Source organism: Punica granatum, chromosome 1 (genome assembly GCF_007655135.1).
Source record: "Punica granatum isolate Tunisia-2019 chromosome 1, ASM765513v2, whole genome shotgun sequence".
Taxonomy (NCBI): domain Eukaryota; kingdom Viridiplantae; phylum Streptophyta; class Magnoliopsida; order Myrtales; family Lythraceae; genus Punica; species Punica granatum.
This window is the reverse complement of record NC_045127.1, coordinates 2,338,969-2,353,533: the sequence shown is the minus strand read 5'-3', so window position 1 is coordinate 2,353,533 and position 14,565 is coordinate 2,338,969. Positions and strand designations below refer to the sequence as shown.

Below are 14,565 nucleotides of genomic sequence, written 5' to 3'. Positions count from 1 at the left end.
GAGAGGCACGAGGGAATTTACACAATAAAGCAGGTAAAAAAAGGGATGGGATGGGATGACATCGAGCGAAGAGCGTTGCATCGATCTCCGGGATTTCATGGGCTAAGGGTCCATGGAGTAAATGTGGTGGAACCGTAGCAAGAGACATCATTGTCTTTGGTCAGTCGATCAATTTTGGTCTATGTAGGGCCCCTCTTATGGTATTCAATGTTGATTAAGTTTGGTGCATGCTGAACACGTTTTCTCCATCTCTACAGTGACATTTCCTTGAAGAGCTCCCCTCGACCTAATAATAAAAAGGGTAAATTTATATATTAAAAAAATATTCCTTTTTTTTTTTTTGGAGGTTCTTTTTCGAGTAAAATCTTCCTCGTGCACTATGTGAACTTATAATTCTTCTTGGTGCTTTTTAACCTAATAATCGATATCAAGTTCCATACAGTTTGCTTCGAATTGTCGCACAGTCTGTAATTCATATATGTCAATAAACTACATGATCACATGCCGAAGATTTATGCCGATCAGATTAATGACATATGTACTTTGTATACGAACATGATGTCATTCAATTTATGTAATCCTTATTCAATTCATCGACCTAACTCTAGTGACCATATTTTTACAATAGGTCGAGAACTGCTTTACAGGCAAAGGCGGTAACTTGAAATGCAATTTGTTAACTGTACTGCTCATCTTGGTTGAATCAATGGAAATTTCATCCAAGGTAGAAAGATAGAGAATATTTTTTTTGGATCATAGAGAAGGAGAAGGAAAAAAAAAAAAGAATAGAAAATAATTAAAATAAAATGATTGGGAGTGCTTTCTGCAAATTTCAGAGACTTGTGGACTCTTTTACTATTTCTCACTTTTTACTCATTGCGGACCTGCCCTCTCCTTGCTTTTCCCTTCTTGAGTAGCCTTCTCTTGTTGCTGCTGTTCCTGTTCCACCTCCTCCTGCTCTTCCATCCACCCTTTCGCTTCTCCTCCTGCAACAACAGACAGCTAAAACCCCCCTTTCGCCAACTCATTCTCATTCTCCTTTCGGTTCCAGATGTCAGGTTTGTATAACAATCCCAACTTCTCACCCGTCAGAGCTGCTTCTCCTCAGATTATCAGACACACTCCGGATGTTGCAGAAAGGTAATCTCTTTCGAGTGAAACCAATGGAGATTCACTGGAAAGATACAGAAAAAGGCAGTCTTGTTGATTTGATTGGATTGGTTTCTGATTCAAATCAACTGGGTTTGTGTTGTTCCCTCTTCTTTTGTAGCAGTCAGTACTTGGCAGAGCTTATATCAGAGCATCAGAAGCTCGGGCCTTTCATGGAAGTGCTGCCCATTTGCAGCCGCCTGCTGAATCAAGGTTGCCCTCTTCCTCAGTTCTAAGTATTTGGATCTAGGGTTTCCTTGATTTGTTGTATCTGTATCTGCTGTTTGGTTTGGTTTGGTTATTTATCTGTTTACTTTGGTCTTTACTTTGTGTGCAAATGAGCCTGTTCATATGTTCGGGAGTGGGCAGTTGTGTCGTTTCAGTGTATAAACTGTGTGGTCCTTGAGCAGCAAATCCATTCTTACTTGTCAAACCTTTTGGGACTGGTGTGTTCGTTCAATCGTTACCAAGTCGAGATGTTTTCCGGTTTCCGTGATTGTGATGTCCTTTCCTAAACCTTAAAGAGAGTTGGTTTTAGTTTCAAGTCCCAGAGTTACAAATTCCAATGCAGTGCGTGTAAGAACGTTCTAGTATACATTGTCATTATGCCTCTTTATTCTTTAATAGAAGCTATGGAGATAAATGAAGTGCTTGTTAACTTCCATAAACACGTGCCAGTGTGCTTTAATTGTGTTTGCTTCTCAAACCGCTGTAAACCAAGTTGCCTCAGTAAGTATTGCAATTAGAGCCAGCTTGATGGCAGTAACTGTCCTTTCCTTGGGTTGTAATAAGTGAATAACAAAGTGGATGGAAGAGTAAGATAAGAGGAGATTGTTTAGTTGTGGCCATGGCATTATATGTAGTTTTATTTCTCGATGTTCCTTTTTGGTGTTCATGACTTCTCTCTGGATATGAAATGTAATGACCTTCTTGTCATAACAGTGAGACTACTGAAATGTTTCTTTAGAACATCCTTTCTGTTGATAGTCACCATGCACAGGTTAATTAAAAATTCTCTTAACTTGAACCCTGATTTAAATGCAGAAATTTTGCGGGTTTCTGGGATGATTCCAAACCACAGTTTCGCAGAATTTGATGGAGTGAGACAGAGAAGTCCAAGTCCCATGGCATCTCCCAACATAATGTCAAACTATTCTGGTGCGGGAGGGTTGGGAGGTTGGAGCGGTCTCCTGCAGGAGGTTTGTGGGCTTTTCGACTGGCTTGGCCTTTCAATTGTCTTGATAGATGTATTCTATCTTTTTGCTCCTCTTTCATTTCTTGATGTATACCGCTTTTGATGTCTTAGCTTGCAATGTGTATGGCATGCTATGGTCGATATGAGGTTTTGAGAAAGGTGCACAGATATCCCCATTGAGGTCATATAGTAATGGGAGTTCATCTTCATGAGAATGTCTTTCAATTCTTGACCTTGAGTTAATATACAGCAACATACATTGCAGTGGATGTCACATATCTCACTTAACCACACAGATGGTGGAAATATTTTTTGAATTCGAGTCCTCTTTTCATTCTTTTTCCAGTTAAGAGATTGATAAGTTCTTGACAGCTAGAAATAGGCTTCATGATGAATCTTGGCAATTTCATTTGCTGGGTTGTGTTTTGCATTTTCCTTTTTCTTAATTCTCCCCTCTTAATTATATTCGTCTGAAATAATTTTATTCGCAGGATGAGGCAATTAGGGGAAGGCTGGGATACGAGAACCTGAATGACCCGCTTCATATCTTAATCGAGGCTAAGTTACCTGGCCATGTTGTTGATAAAAGACTCAGACAGGCTCAGGAAGTAATCGAAGGATGGCTGAAACCTGTGGTATGACATATTATTCCAACAATTCTGTTTTCACCTTGGGAGACAGCTGAAATAACACTCTGCAGATGACTGTCCAACAATAAGATGAAATTTTGGTGATTATTGAACGGTTTTAGATGATTTTGGCACCTGATGTTAGGTTGATAATATGTGATGATAATTTTTTATCTGCTAGCATCCTCGGGATTATACATTAATCCGAGCATAGAGTTCAAGAAGCTTGTTCAGTTTCAAGACATGAAACTCGTAGAGAAAACAAAGAAACCGAGAACTTATTTTTCTTTTCGTGTGTGAAGTTTTTACAGTTGAGACGAAGAGGCTGTTCGATCATGTAATAGCAGCACAATTTTCAGTTTCATTTATCCATTAACACAATCACTGAGGAAGTAATGGATAAACAAGGATGTGCTTCTTGATATAAGCACAAAAACTTGCCCTTGTTATCAGGAAAAGAAAAGTCATAACACACTTTTCATGTAAAGAAATCGAAAACTATCCAGAACATGGTAACTTTTTATTAGGAGAGACTGCTTCTTGGTGGTTCTTGCTCTTGTTTGAAACATCCGAACATTTCTTGTGCAGGGCGAGTCGCAGGACTACATCAAGAGGCGGCAATTGCAAGAACTCGCGATACTCAATTCAAGTTTCCGAGAAGAGAGTCCCGGGCCTAGTGGAAGCATGTCATCTTTCAACACCATTGGGATGAAACGTGCAAAGACGGGGTGCTGAGAGAGGGATATTGCATCTTTATGATGTTCTTCGAGATGGTTTTGAACAAGCATAGCCTAACAGTTGTTACAGTGAACCGACGGTATTATTGGTTTCGGGGTCTATTTTCTTCACCTCCATTTACTATGATTTGTGTGATTGTTATTATTTTTGCTACAAAGTGACAAATACAACACCACAAAAAAAAAAAAGGAAGAGAAATGATGTATTTGTTGTAGTCTGCCATGTATTGCAATACATGGCAGAGGTCAGTTTTGCATGTAACCACAGGGGAATATTCTTTGGATTTATTAATGTAATTGATGCTACTTAGTTTTGCTAAATATAAAATAGTATATGTAATATACATATGTTTATAATATCCTTATAGGCTGTAGGTGTAGTTTTCATTATTCCGAAAATGCCTTTGGAAGTTTGTAAGTCCATCTCAAGTCTCTGTATTGGTTGGTTCATGCGAGACAACCATGGCTATCCTGATCGACAGCAGTTTGTTTTGTTGGGAGAAGGGAGATTTCCCATGTGGTTACGAACATTTAGGGACCTTCCTCTGTGCTCCGTATTTATATATGGCAGTTGGAGAGGCAGTGCGTTGGTTGTTGCCTTGTGCTTGACTGGAGCTCGGCATGCTACATGCACCGGGAGCATACGCACCCCTAGCCATCACGACAACTTAAGACCGATCAACACCCCTAAACGCCTCGGGACTGATCGACACAAGGCGATTTTCAGCTACAACTTTGGGACGATATATCGAAATGGCTTTTCCGGGAAGATGAAGAGACGGACTTCTTTGTGTTTGGGGAGGGTGTATGGGCTGTTGGGTGTAGGAGGGAGATGGATTCTTGAATTGTTATGGAAATGGAAAGGGAATATAGAAGGATTTGTCAACTACCAAAGAGACACAGATGAATGATATAAATAAAGGGAGACCTTTAGAGAGATCCCTCCTCTGTCTTTCTGCATGCACATGCTAAGTTAGATGTTAGAGGAATCCTATGAAACGGTGGGTCTTACGTAATTTGTCATATTCCGAGGGACCGAATAATAAATTATTCCACAGAGTCGTTTCAGTAGAAGCAAATAGTTTGCCGTGCGCTGCGCAAATTAGAGATTAATGGTCTTCGAGCCGATGCGGTTTTCACCCCGAAGAAACTAGACACTTTTGCATACGGCAGCTCCCGTGAACTCGATCGGGTTTTTAATGCTGTCTGAGACCATTAAAGATACCGCTACGTGAACTTGGTAACTGCTTGCATCGAATAACCGGCCAGTCCTTGGACCCGGAATGAGCAGCTGAAGGTGGATTTTTGCAGTCAACCGAAACGCGCGGGAAGAGAAAAAAGGCGAAGAGAATTAAATCTGAGATTTAAATGGGCCCTCTGGTTAAATCATGGGCCTGGCCCATTTACTTGATAATTCAATGGGCTTCAGCCCAACCTTCTGTGTTAGCTTAGAACCATTTTTTTCGTATTTCGACCCAAAAGAACTTTTTTTTTTTTTCAAAAAAATAATTAAAAAATAAAAAGCGCTTTTGTAGGATATTATTTGATGCGGTTCATTCGATCCTCTGAGGCAGTGAGCGTGAGCCAGCGAGGAGCTCCATCAATGGCGGCTCTTGCCCATCTCCATAGCGGTCCCTTCCTCATTACCGAACACAGTAGCAGAGGATCACCCAATTTCAATCTCTCAGCTCAATCTCTCACCCCATTTGCCTTCTCTCCGTCCCTCAGTGAGATCGCGAGCAATGGGACCCAGTTGGGTTTCAGGCTTGGTGTTTCTTGCGGGGTCGGCCGTGGAGGCGGCGACGGAGGTGGCGGCGGCAGCGGAGGAGGAGGTGGTAGCGGGGACGGAGACAATTCCGAGAGCTCCTCCCCGTCCCATTCTGCGGGGTTCGGAGTTTTGGGTCTTCTTGTCAATGGATGGAGATCGAGGGTTGCTGCGGACCCGCAATTCCCATTCAAGGTCCTGATGGAGGAGCTCGTGGGCCTCACCGCCTGCATCCTCGGCGACATGTCGTCCCGCCCGAACTTTGGCCTCAACGAGCTCGACTTCGTCTTCTCGACTCTCGTCGTTGGCTCCATCCTCAACTTCCTCCTCATGTATCTCCTGGCACCTTCCACGGCCTCTCTGTCCTCCCCAAGCCTCCCGTCCATCTTCGCCAGCTGCCCCGCGAGCCACATGTTCGAGACCGGCCCCTACACTCTCATCGACCGCCTCGGGACCTTAGCGTACAAGGGCGCCGTCTTCGCGGCTGTCGGGTTCGCTGCAGGCCTTGTGGGGACCGTGATATCCAATGGACTGATCCTAATGAGGAAGCGGATGGACCCAAGCTTCGAGACCCCCAATAAGCCCCCGCCGACCCTGCTAAGCGCATTCACCTGGGCCACCCACATGGGCATCAGCAGCAACTTCCGCTACCAGTCACTGAATGGGATCGAGTTCTTGCTCGCGAGGTGGCTCCCTGAGGTGGCTTTTCGGACCCTCGTGGTGGTCCTGAGGTGCTCAAATAATGTGCTTGGTGGGATGTCCTTCGTGGCTTTGGCAAGGTTCACGGGCTCACAGGCCATCGACTCATCGAAGCAGGGGCCCTTAGAGTAGAAGATGAATTGGGTTAAGGGAAGAAGTAGATGATTCTGTTTCCGACTGTAGGTGCAATTTTGTTTCCAATTAGGTCATTTTTCTAACGGAATTCAAGTTTATATTGCATTTACAAAGTCAAAACGGATGGAAACTCGTAACTTATATGCACAATAATTACACAAAATCACTTCTCGAAGTATAGGAACTCATCATAGACTCGCGCAACAGCCGCTATTTATCGAGGTGATATTGTTGGAACAACTCCGCTAATGAGATCGCTCCCTGACACGGTAGAAGAGGGGTACCTTTCCCGACTTGCATAGGAAGAAGATTCAGCGAACGACTTGCTCGAGTACATTGAGGCAGTATCCGAGAATAAAGCATCGGTCTCAGGCATCATCCTGAGGATGCTTTCCAGCTCCCTAACCACATCTAGCATTGATGGACGTCTGTCGGGCTTGTCATCACAGGACATGAGGGCTAGAGTCACAAACTTCTCGATGCATTCTGATGGGTAAGAGCCCATCTTGCTGTCTATGATTGAGAACATCATTCCCGATTGATTCGCCATATTTACCTGACATGGAACCGCGATTTTAAATGCTGAAAACAATTGTTCTGCACTCGATTGTATCCATATTCTCACAAGAATGTCAGGAACGGTATCATTCGTGAGAATAAGCTAGAAAAAGGGGAGCAGGAGAAGCTACCTCGCGAACGATATTCTTGCCGTGTGATATCGGCTGCATTCCGGTCAAGAGCTCCAAGAATACTACTCCAAGGCTGTAGACATCACTCTTGTCTGTTAACTTGTGCGTCAAGAAATATTCCGGATCAAGGTATCCCTGCATAAGTAATCATATGCAGATCTAGTTAAAAGTCATATTCATCGGACGCAACCTTTGAGAAAGTAGTTCGGAGGAATACGCGATATGAACTCCAACTGAAAAATAATAAAGATGTACCGGCGTTCCCTTGACGATTGTTGAAACATGATGAGGAACAGCTCCTTCTTCGTCTAGGAGCGGAGCAAGCCGTGAGAGACCAAAATCGGCGACTTTGGCAGTGAGCTTGGAGTCCAAGAGGATGTTGCTGGCTTTAATATCACGGTGGTAAACTGGAGGATTAGCTTCGGTGTGGAGATAAAGGATTCCCTTGGCTGCACCTAAGGCGATCCGTAGCCTCATACCAAAGTTGAGGTACTCCTTAGTCTTACCTGCGAATCGCTGAATATCAATGTCGGCATAACAAGGAAAAGGTGATAAGTAAATTGATGATCTTGTCCAAATACAGTGCATCTTTCCGTTATTTTGACTTTCGAAAATGTTGGCAATAAATTATGCATGTATACTTGTTTAAAGAACTTTTATAGAAGTACCATATACCAGAAATCCAATCCCGCAAGGTGCCATTGGGCATGAACTCATACACCAACATCTGGAAATGCAATAAAAAACGTAAGCTGCTAAAGTTGGCAAGAACCTATCCAATCGATGATAATTCTAATCCATCTAGACGATAATAACTAAAGTACTTTACTTATCTAAAATGAACAAAATTAATCGAAGAAATCATAGTAAAAGCCCGTAAAAATGGAGAATATTTACCTGTTCCCCTTCTTCATCGCAGTATCCCACCAAGGACACCAGGTTTCGATGATGCAACCTCGATAACAATTTTATCTCTGTTAAGAATTCTCTTTGGCCCTGCAGTGATCCTTCTTCAGCCCGTTTTATAGCCACAACTGCGTGATCAGATAAAATACCTTTGTAAACCTTCCCATAGCCTCCTTGTCCAACTTTACTTGAGCTATTAAAGTTGTTGGTAGCTTGTGCCATCTGTCGGAATGTGAACGCTTTCACACCTTCAATCTTTATTGAAATTTTCGATGCTGCAGAGGCGACAAGAACTTGTAGTAAGATTGATGTTTATCAGAAGAAGCTGTAACATAAAATAGCGAGAGACTTACAAAGATGTTTCCTCGATAGTGAATTCTGGTTTCCCTTGCTCCTTCTAATGATGAGGAATGTGATTAGAGCAGAGATTGACACTGCACAGGCAACTGCTGCTAGTACAATGGCCACTATTATCCCCTTACTAATGCCCGAGTTTTGCGTTGGAAGCACCGCTGCACCAAAAGAACCAAGCATGAGTCTTTTTAGAAGGAAAGGGAAAAAAGCTTGACTAGTTAAGCCATGAATATAGCTTAACTTTACGGAGAGAGAAAGGAAGGTATATACAAGAGGAGTAAGGTCCCAGGAGAGTGAAATTGAGGAGCTCGTATGGTCCAAATAAGTCAGTACGAGGAAAATCCCAAGATGTATAGATGCGTCTAATCCGCTGAACCTCTGTAGCATTAAAATAATGCAACTGATTGCTCACTGGTGGGAATATCTTCAAATACATCCTGAGCCGGGGTCCAACTTCCCAGGAAAATGAATCAATAGAGAGTTGATACCGCTCCAACTTAAGAGAACTAGTCAAGTAAGTTTCAAAGAGATCAATGTACGGAGGGAAATAAGAAACACTGGGGCTCTTCAGCCGATAGCCTATCCTGAGAGGCGCAGCACAAAAGCAAGGCACAGGTGATACAGGAACATATTCGTAGTTATTGTCCGTAGGGCACGAGTAAACCGGACAAGTAGAATTTGTTGAATTCGGAAGTTGCTCATCTCCTTGAGTCTGAGATATGCAAAACTGAGCGATATTTGGTACATTTGCATTACTGCAAACAGGATTGCCTCCGAGTCTGCCGATATTGACGAGGAAGATAAGTAACTGGGATTAGAAGTACTCAGAGCATACAGAATACATCTTCTTGACAACAAATCAGTAGAAGTAAACTTTCATCCTTCAGGGAAAAAAAGGTGATGTTTTATAGGTTATAACCTTAAGATCATAACATTTTAGGTAAAGTGAACCCCCAAACAAAAAATGATTGGAACTTACTCATCATTTTTCTAGGATTATGTCTCAAGGACAAATTTTTTGCATGCTGTATCTAGAAACAAAAATGCTAATAATGGAAATAGAGAGGCGCTGTAAATTTGTAAGAACTGACAACTGGAAACATCAGTTGCGTTAAATTCAAGCCTGGTCATTTTTGCTAGTAAAGTTACAGAAACGTTGATCATGCAGCGAGACACTTTCCATGGTGATGTTCATCGGAAATTATCAGGAAACATATCCTGCCCAGAAAATCCAACTGAATGTCTCAACTTTATGTTTCTATGTTATAATGAGCTGGCTATACAACATATTCCTGAATCTGCCTATTGAGTTGAACTTTCCATGACACATACGATAATCAGAGAGACGAGGATCTGGTGATTCATAGGGATTAAACCCCAGAAGTTTCACGAACTGAAACCTAACATGCCCCTAAGGACCCCCTAGATTCCGTCCAATAAGCAAACATCAACTTAACAACAATAGAATTGCCGTGCTAATAGGTACCATGTCTTCAAAATTTAAAGGAAACTACTGCCTGAATTTGTAAACAAAAGATGGTTTAAGAGAAAATAACAGCCTCACAACCACGACTTAGAAAGGCTACAAACATTAAATATACTAATCAGCTTTCAAGCTTAACTCTAAGGGGCAAAGAGAAGGAGTAGACTCAAACCTAAGGGTGACATTCTCTGGAGGATTCAGTTGTCCTGCAATGGTCGAGAGCAAATTGTTCTGTAGATCACTGTGGACACAAAAATATGGGCATTAGACTGACACGCAAATAAGAGTAATGGCCAGTTCATAATATTCTCGGACTGAAATAGCTAAGTGATAGATAAATATGGAAATAAATAAATTTTCAGTTAGCTTTCTGTTAGTAAATAATATTTCATTCAGCTTTCTGCAGCGAATTATGCTTGGAGGTCTTACACTGTAAGCTTAGCATTTGGGATGAAGGTGATATTCTGCCACAAGCTTGCAGGGATGGATCCAGTCAGTGTATTATTCGCAAGAGACCTATAAAAGAAAGAAACGCAGACATGGTAGAAGCATCATGTTGTTTGTGCAACACATTTACATAATGAACTGCTGAATGACTACATAATAGCATCCTTTATTTTCTCTCACAAAAACATGCACAAAGGAAGTACCAATAAGTAGAAACTCAAAATTTAGCAGGACAAGGACATAGGTAGTTCTTACAGTTTTTGAAGCGAAGGAAGATCCGAAAAACCTGATGGGATAGATCCATTGAGATTGTTGTTTGACAGATTACTGCAATCAAAGATGAAATGGCAATTGAATATTAAATCTTAATCCAGCTAGCTGTACAGAGAGTTCTTTTTATTAAATATAGCATATCTGCACAGATCCCTAATCACTAGGGCAAAAAAAAAAAAAAGGACATAAACCACATACATAGTTGTCGCATTTTCAGAAAGTTTATTTGATGGTATAGGTCCGGAGAGACGATTCCTGCTAAGATCACTGCAGGAAAAATATCGAAATGAGATATATGTTAGTAGCTTCAACTTAAAACACAGCGCACAAATTATCGGGGGGGGGGGGGGGGGGGGGGGGGGTTACGAAGATTCTATATCCTAATATACAGCTCAGAAAAATGCAATACTAATATAACTAATAGCACCAAACTTACACATAGCTAAGATTTTGGATCCTGCTCAGATCAGGTATTTGCCCCACCAAACTGCAATTTCTAAGACTCCTGCCTCGTCAAAGGTCAAAAAATTATCAGAACTCTGTTGGATAGATCTATGCAGCATTTTTGCAGAAGTTACTCTTATCAGAAAAATACACAACCATAAAGCGTATATAATGTTCCAGTTTTAGCTGTAGGTCAAATACTGAATTTGCATTTAGAATATATGTGAATTCCAACAAGGAAGAGGAGACAAAATTGTTGTTTAGATGCATCAATTCAAACATAATCAAAGCATTCCATGTGCTTAGCTTAATATATTTTGTGCATCCAGCAGTCACTGAACATGGCCAATCAAATTTCAGAAAACCTATGAAAAGATCCTTGGGATTAAATAGGTGCACTTGTTATCCGGAAAAAATATAGGTGCACTCAGTCCAAAATCTTTAAAGAACCAAAGATGAGACATAATAGAGAGGTTTTCCCATTGTGTCATCAGTCTTAACCTAGAACCACACACAGGCACATTAATTTTTTGCGAGACATGGAAGTTGTAGTCCTTGATGATACATATATTACTTGGTGGAATAAATAGTGCTCAAAATACTCTTTACAGCAACTCACAGTTTAGATAATGTCGAAAGATTTCCATAAGTTGCTGGTATTTCAGAACCATCAAAGTTGTTGTTGTCAAGTTGGCTGAAGAGGAAAAGGAAATAATCAGTACCACTAAGAAAGTATAGTGATGAAAACTATCATAAATATTCTCTCTAAAAGCATGTATCTCATACAATATATAATGCAAAAAAAAAAAAGGAATTCTAAGCTAAGATTATATGACAAAAGAACAAATGCATTGTGAAGAAACATACAGGATAGCCAACTTTGGTAAGTATGAGATTTCACGCGGAAGACTCCCAGACAGGTTGTTATTATCCAAAAGTCTGTACACAGTTCCTTCACTGGGTCAGCATAGTCTTCATATACATAGAAGAAACCAATATTGAAAAAGCAAAATCCATATGCACTCACAAATGAAGAAGTCTGGACATATTTGAAAGCTCAGGAGGAATTTGCCCACTGATTGAGTTGTTGTTCAAATGGCTGCAAAAGTTAAAACAAAGGCATTTAGATTGTAAAATTAGTATATGCAATCAAGGCAAATGAAATAAAGAATGTGCATGAAGATCCACTTACAGGTGTCTCAAATTACTCAAGTTAGCAAATGATTTCGGTAGTGGACCTGATATATTGTTCTCGTCAAATTGAAGCCTAGTCAAATTTGAGAGGTTGCCGAGCTCATCGGGTAATGAGCCTGATAGACTGTTACCATTCAAGAGCCTGTTCCCAAAATCATGAAACTCACTCAACTAAATTTGTTCAACCAAAACCACTAAGATCAAAACAGAGGTACCAGGCAGTTTATGCAGAAGAACCTATTTAGGTAAGTTTCTTCAATTTAACAGTGAAGAACCTATCTGGGAATGACTCTGAAATAATCATATACTCATCTTAAACTTATAAAACTTAAGTCCAAAGTCAAGGATAAACTATTCTTGCCTACAGAAAATTATTCTGATAGCCCAACCATAATCTTAGCAAGAAAATCATCACAATCCTTGTGTTTAGAAGAAGATAGTACAGCTTGATATGAAGTCCAATTGTAGATCAAGATCCTGTTTACATACCGGCAGAATCAATAGAAGCTTAGTAATGAATAAAAGATGGGCAGTGGTGAGAGGATAAACAGCTCTATTATGTTTCCTTTCTGGGTGCAACAATGGTTCAGGAAGATAGAAGAGAATTGTTTTCCAAAATTTAGTGACATTAATATTCACTGGAATGTGAAACAACTTACAAGAGCTTCAAGGAGGCAATATTCCCAATCTCCTTTGGTATCTCCCCACTTATTTGATTCCACATGAAGTCCCTTTTAGAAATAAACAGAACCAAAAACATGTTAGTATTAATGCAACACATCTTTGGCACAAATCAATTTGTCAATACATGCATGATTATTTCCAACTTACAGAATCTGAAGAAGGGTTAGTTTTCCCAAAGCAGGTGAAAGGCTTCCAGAAAGATTCATATTAAGCAGATGCCTGGATGACAATGGCAAAACGGAAATAGCCGGTCAACATCATTAGTTCAAAAACAGTATAAGCGGGATAGAGCACAGAAGTGGTTAAACCTAAAACATACAGGTCCCTGACATGCAGATAGCCATCAAGGTCGACGGTATCATAGCAAAAAACTCCTGGCCAATTCGACACACACGGATCTCCTCTGCTCCAGTTTTGGAGGTGCTTCATAGGATCATCTAGACTGCTTCTCACATCTCGCAATGCGCTAACTGCACATGGCACATATACAACCTTTTTGTCAAATGCATGCTCTATCATGAGAGATTATTATATATGTGAACACGGAAACCATTCTGCGATTATAGGAACGTCCTGATATACTGTGTTCTCTGTTTCTACTGATCGAGTATATTTAGATATATATATTGCTAGCTCAACAAGGTTTACAGATGATCACCTTCAGAAGGATCGGTTACTTGTGCAGCTGCAAGGAGAGCCAAGCAGCAACAATAAAAGGTGAAAATACATCCATACATCATTGGCTTCGGCATCCTTGTGGCCTGAAACGTAAGATACGACAAGAAGCAAAGGGTAGCCCGTTGTCACCATCATGAAGCATTATACCGATACAGTAAACAATCAAAGTCCATTCCCCCAAAGAACTAATCAGATAAGAAATGAAATCTCAATACTCTCAAGAAGTAACATAAAAATGAAGTCAAAATCTGGAAAGCAGCAACGAAGAAAATTCTACACATTGTTAAGCAAAAAAAGGACTGTCACAGCTCGTCATAGATAATCAACTTCCATGCGTATAGTTGAGCTCAAGGTCCGAACGCCATTGGAACAGAGAGAAGAGGACGATGAGAACTTACTTTAAACTTCGAGTCAAACGCGCAATAATAACTCAAGTCCCGCAGCTCGAAACCCTAGAACCAGAGAGGCAAAGCCATCAAATAGTAGGAGATGGTGATTGCATCCATGCCTTTCCATCGAGTGTGAAAGCGATCTGCTGCCGAGAGTGATGCGGCGGTGTCGTCAGGTTGGTTGCATCCATCGGCCATTAATATAATCGATAAAGACACGGCAGATATTCGTAAGCTCCGATTATTTTACTCCCAACTTCCCTGCAGTTTTACTCATAATATATACATACATATATAGATATGGATATGGTTTTGGTTTGATTCGTTCTGCGTCGCCATTGTCGTCTTCCTCTCTCTTGCTGAAGAGAAGAGAGGGGCGGGAGTGGACTTTCTTCACCCGCCATTCCGTTCCTCCGGAATATAAACAGAAGAAATTTAACGACGAGGGGAACAGTCCCACACGTTTGACCGCGAGTGAAACACGCGCTCCCAACTTTTTCTCCTTTCAGCTAGAAGTCCCTCGTCTTTCAATAATGGAAACTCAACCCCCTGAACTATTTCTCCTGTATTAAAAGAAGCCATCGCCGGTATACCATACGCAGAATTTTTACTTGCTCGGTGGTCTCATCTCGACTTTTGTGTTGAAACTTTGTCATGTCAATCGACCTCTAGTTCATAAACATGTCTCGATGTTATTTAACATCGTCAAATCGTC

At 41.0% G+C, this 14,565-nt stretch overlaps 3 protein-coding genes across 5 annotated transcripts; 2 read left to right on the top strand and 1 right to left on the bottom strand.

The window, feature by feature from the left end:
* Positions 1-887: 887 nt before the first annotated feature.
* Positions 888-4,054, top strand: LOC116200892 (KH domain-containing protein At2g38610-like). Of its 2 annotated transcripts, none has more exons than XM_031531856.1 (5): positions 888-1,140; positions 1,271-1,362; positions 2,194-2,348; positions 2,836-2,979; positions 3,562-4,054. In XM_031531856.1, the coding sequence occupies exons 1-5, from the start codon at positions 1,052-1,054 to the stop codon at positions 3,706-3,708; spliced, it is 627 nt and encodes a 208-aa protein (XP_031387716.1). In that variant the 5' UTR covers positions 888-1,051; the 3' UTR covers positions 3,709-4,054. The 2 variants fall into 2 exon arrangements, with proteins under 2 accessions (XP_031387716.1, XP_031387725.1); XM_031531865.1 differs by having other exon boundaries at positions 890-1,140; positions 1,274-1,362.
* A 1,195-nt stretch (positions 4,055-5,249) lies between these two features.
* On the top strand, positions 5,250-6,429 carry LOC116200845 (protein RETICULATA-RELATED 3, chloroplastic-like). The gene has a single exon (XM_031531780.1). It carries the CDS (start codon positions 5,257-5,259, stop codon positions 6,304-6,306), a length of 1,050 nt encoding a protein of 349 aa, XP_031387640.1. The 5' UTR covers positions 5,250-5,256; the 3' UTR covers positions 6,307-6,429.
* On the bottom strand, positions 6,364-14,255 carry LOC116200748 (probable LRR receptor-like serine/threonine-protein kinase At1g06840). Of its 2 annotated transcripts, XM_031531628.1 has the most exons (21): positions 13,860-14,252; positions 13,442-13,544; positions 13,103-13,253; positions 12,931-13,002; positions 12,759-12,830; positions 12,098-12,241; positions 11,933-12,004; positions 11,773-11,844; positions 11,525-11,599; positions 10,898-10,966; positions 10,660-10,728; positions 10,444-10,515; positions 10,171-10,257; positions 9,914-9,982; positions 8,529-9,037; positions 8,258-8,416; positions 7,896-8,179; positions 7,674-7,725; positions 7,254-7,504; positions 6,999-7,133; positions 6,364-6,865 (listed from the first exon to the last, which is right to left on the bottom strand). In XM_031531628.1, the coding sequence occupies exons 2-21, from the start codon at positions 13,533-13,535 to the stop codon at positions 6,524-6,526; spliced, it is 2,850 nt and encodes a 949-aa protein (XP_031387488.1). In that variant the 5' UTR covers positions 13,536-13,544; positions 13,860-14,252; the 3' UTR covers positions 6,364-6,523. The 2 variants fall into 2 exon arrangements, with proteins under 2 accessions (XP_031387488.1, XP_031387498.1); XM_031531638.1 differs by lacking the exons at positions 6,364-6,865; positions 6,999-7,133 and having other exon boundaries at positions 7,365-7,504; positions 7,667-7,725; positions 13,860-14,255.
* Between the last annotated feature and the right edge of the window lie 310 nt (positions 14,256-14,565).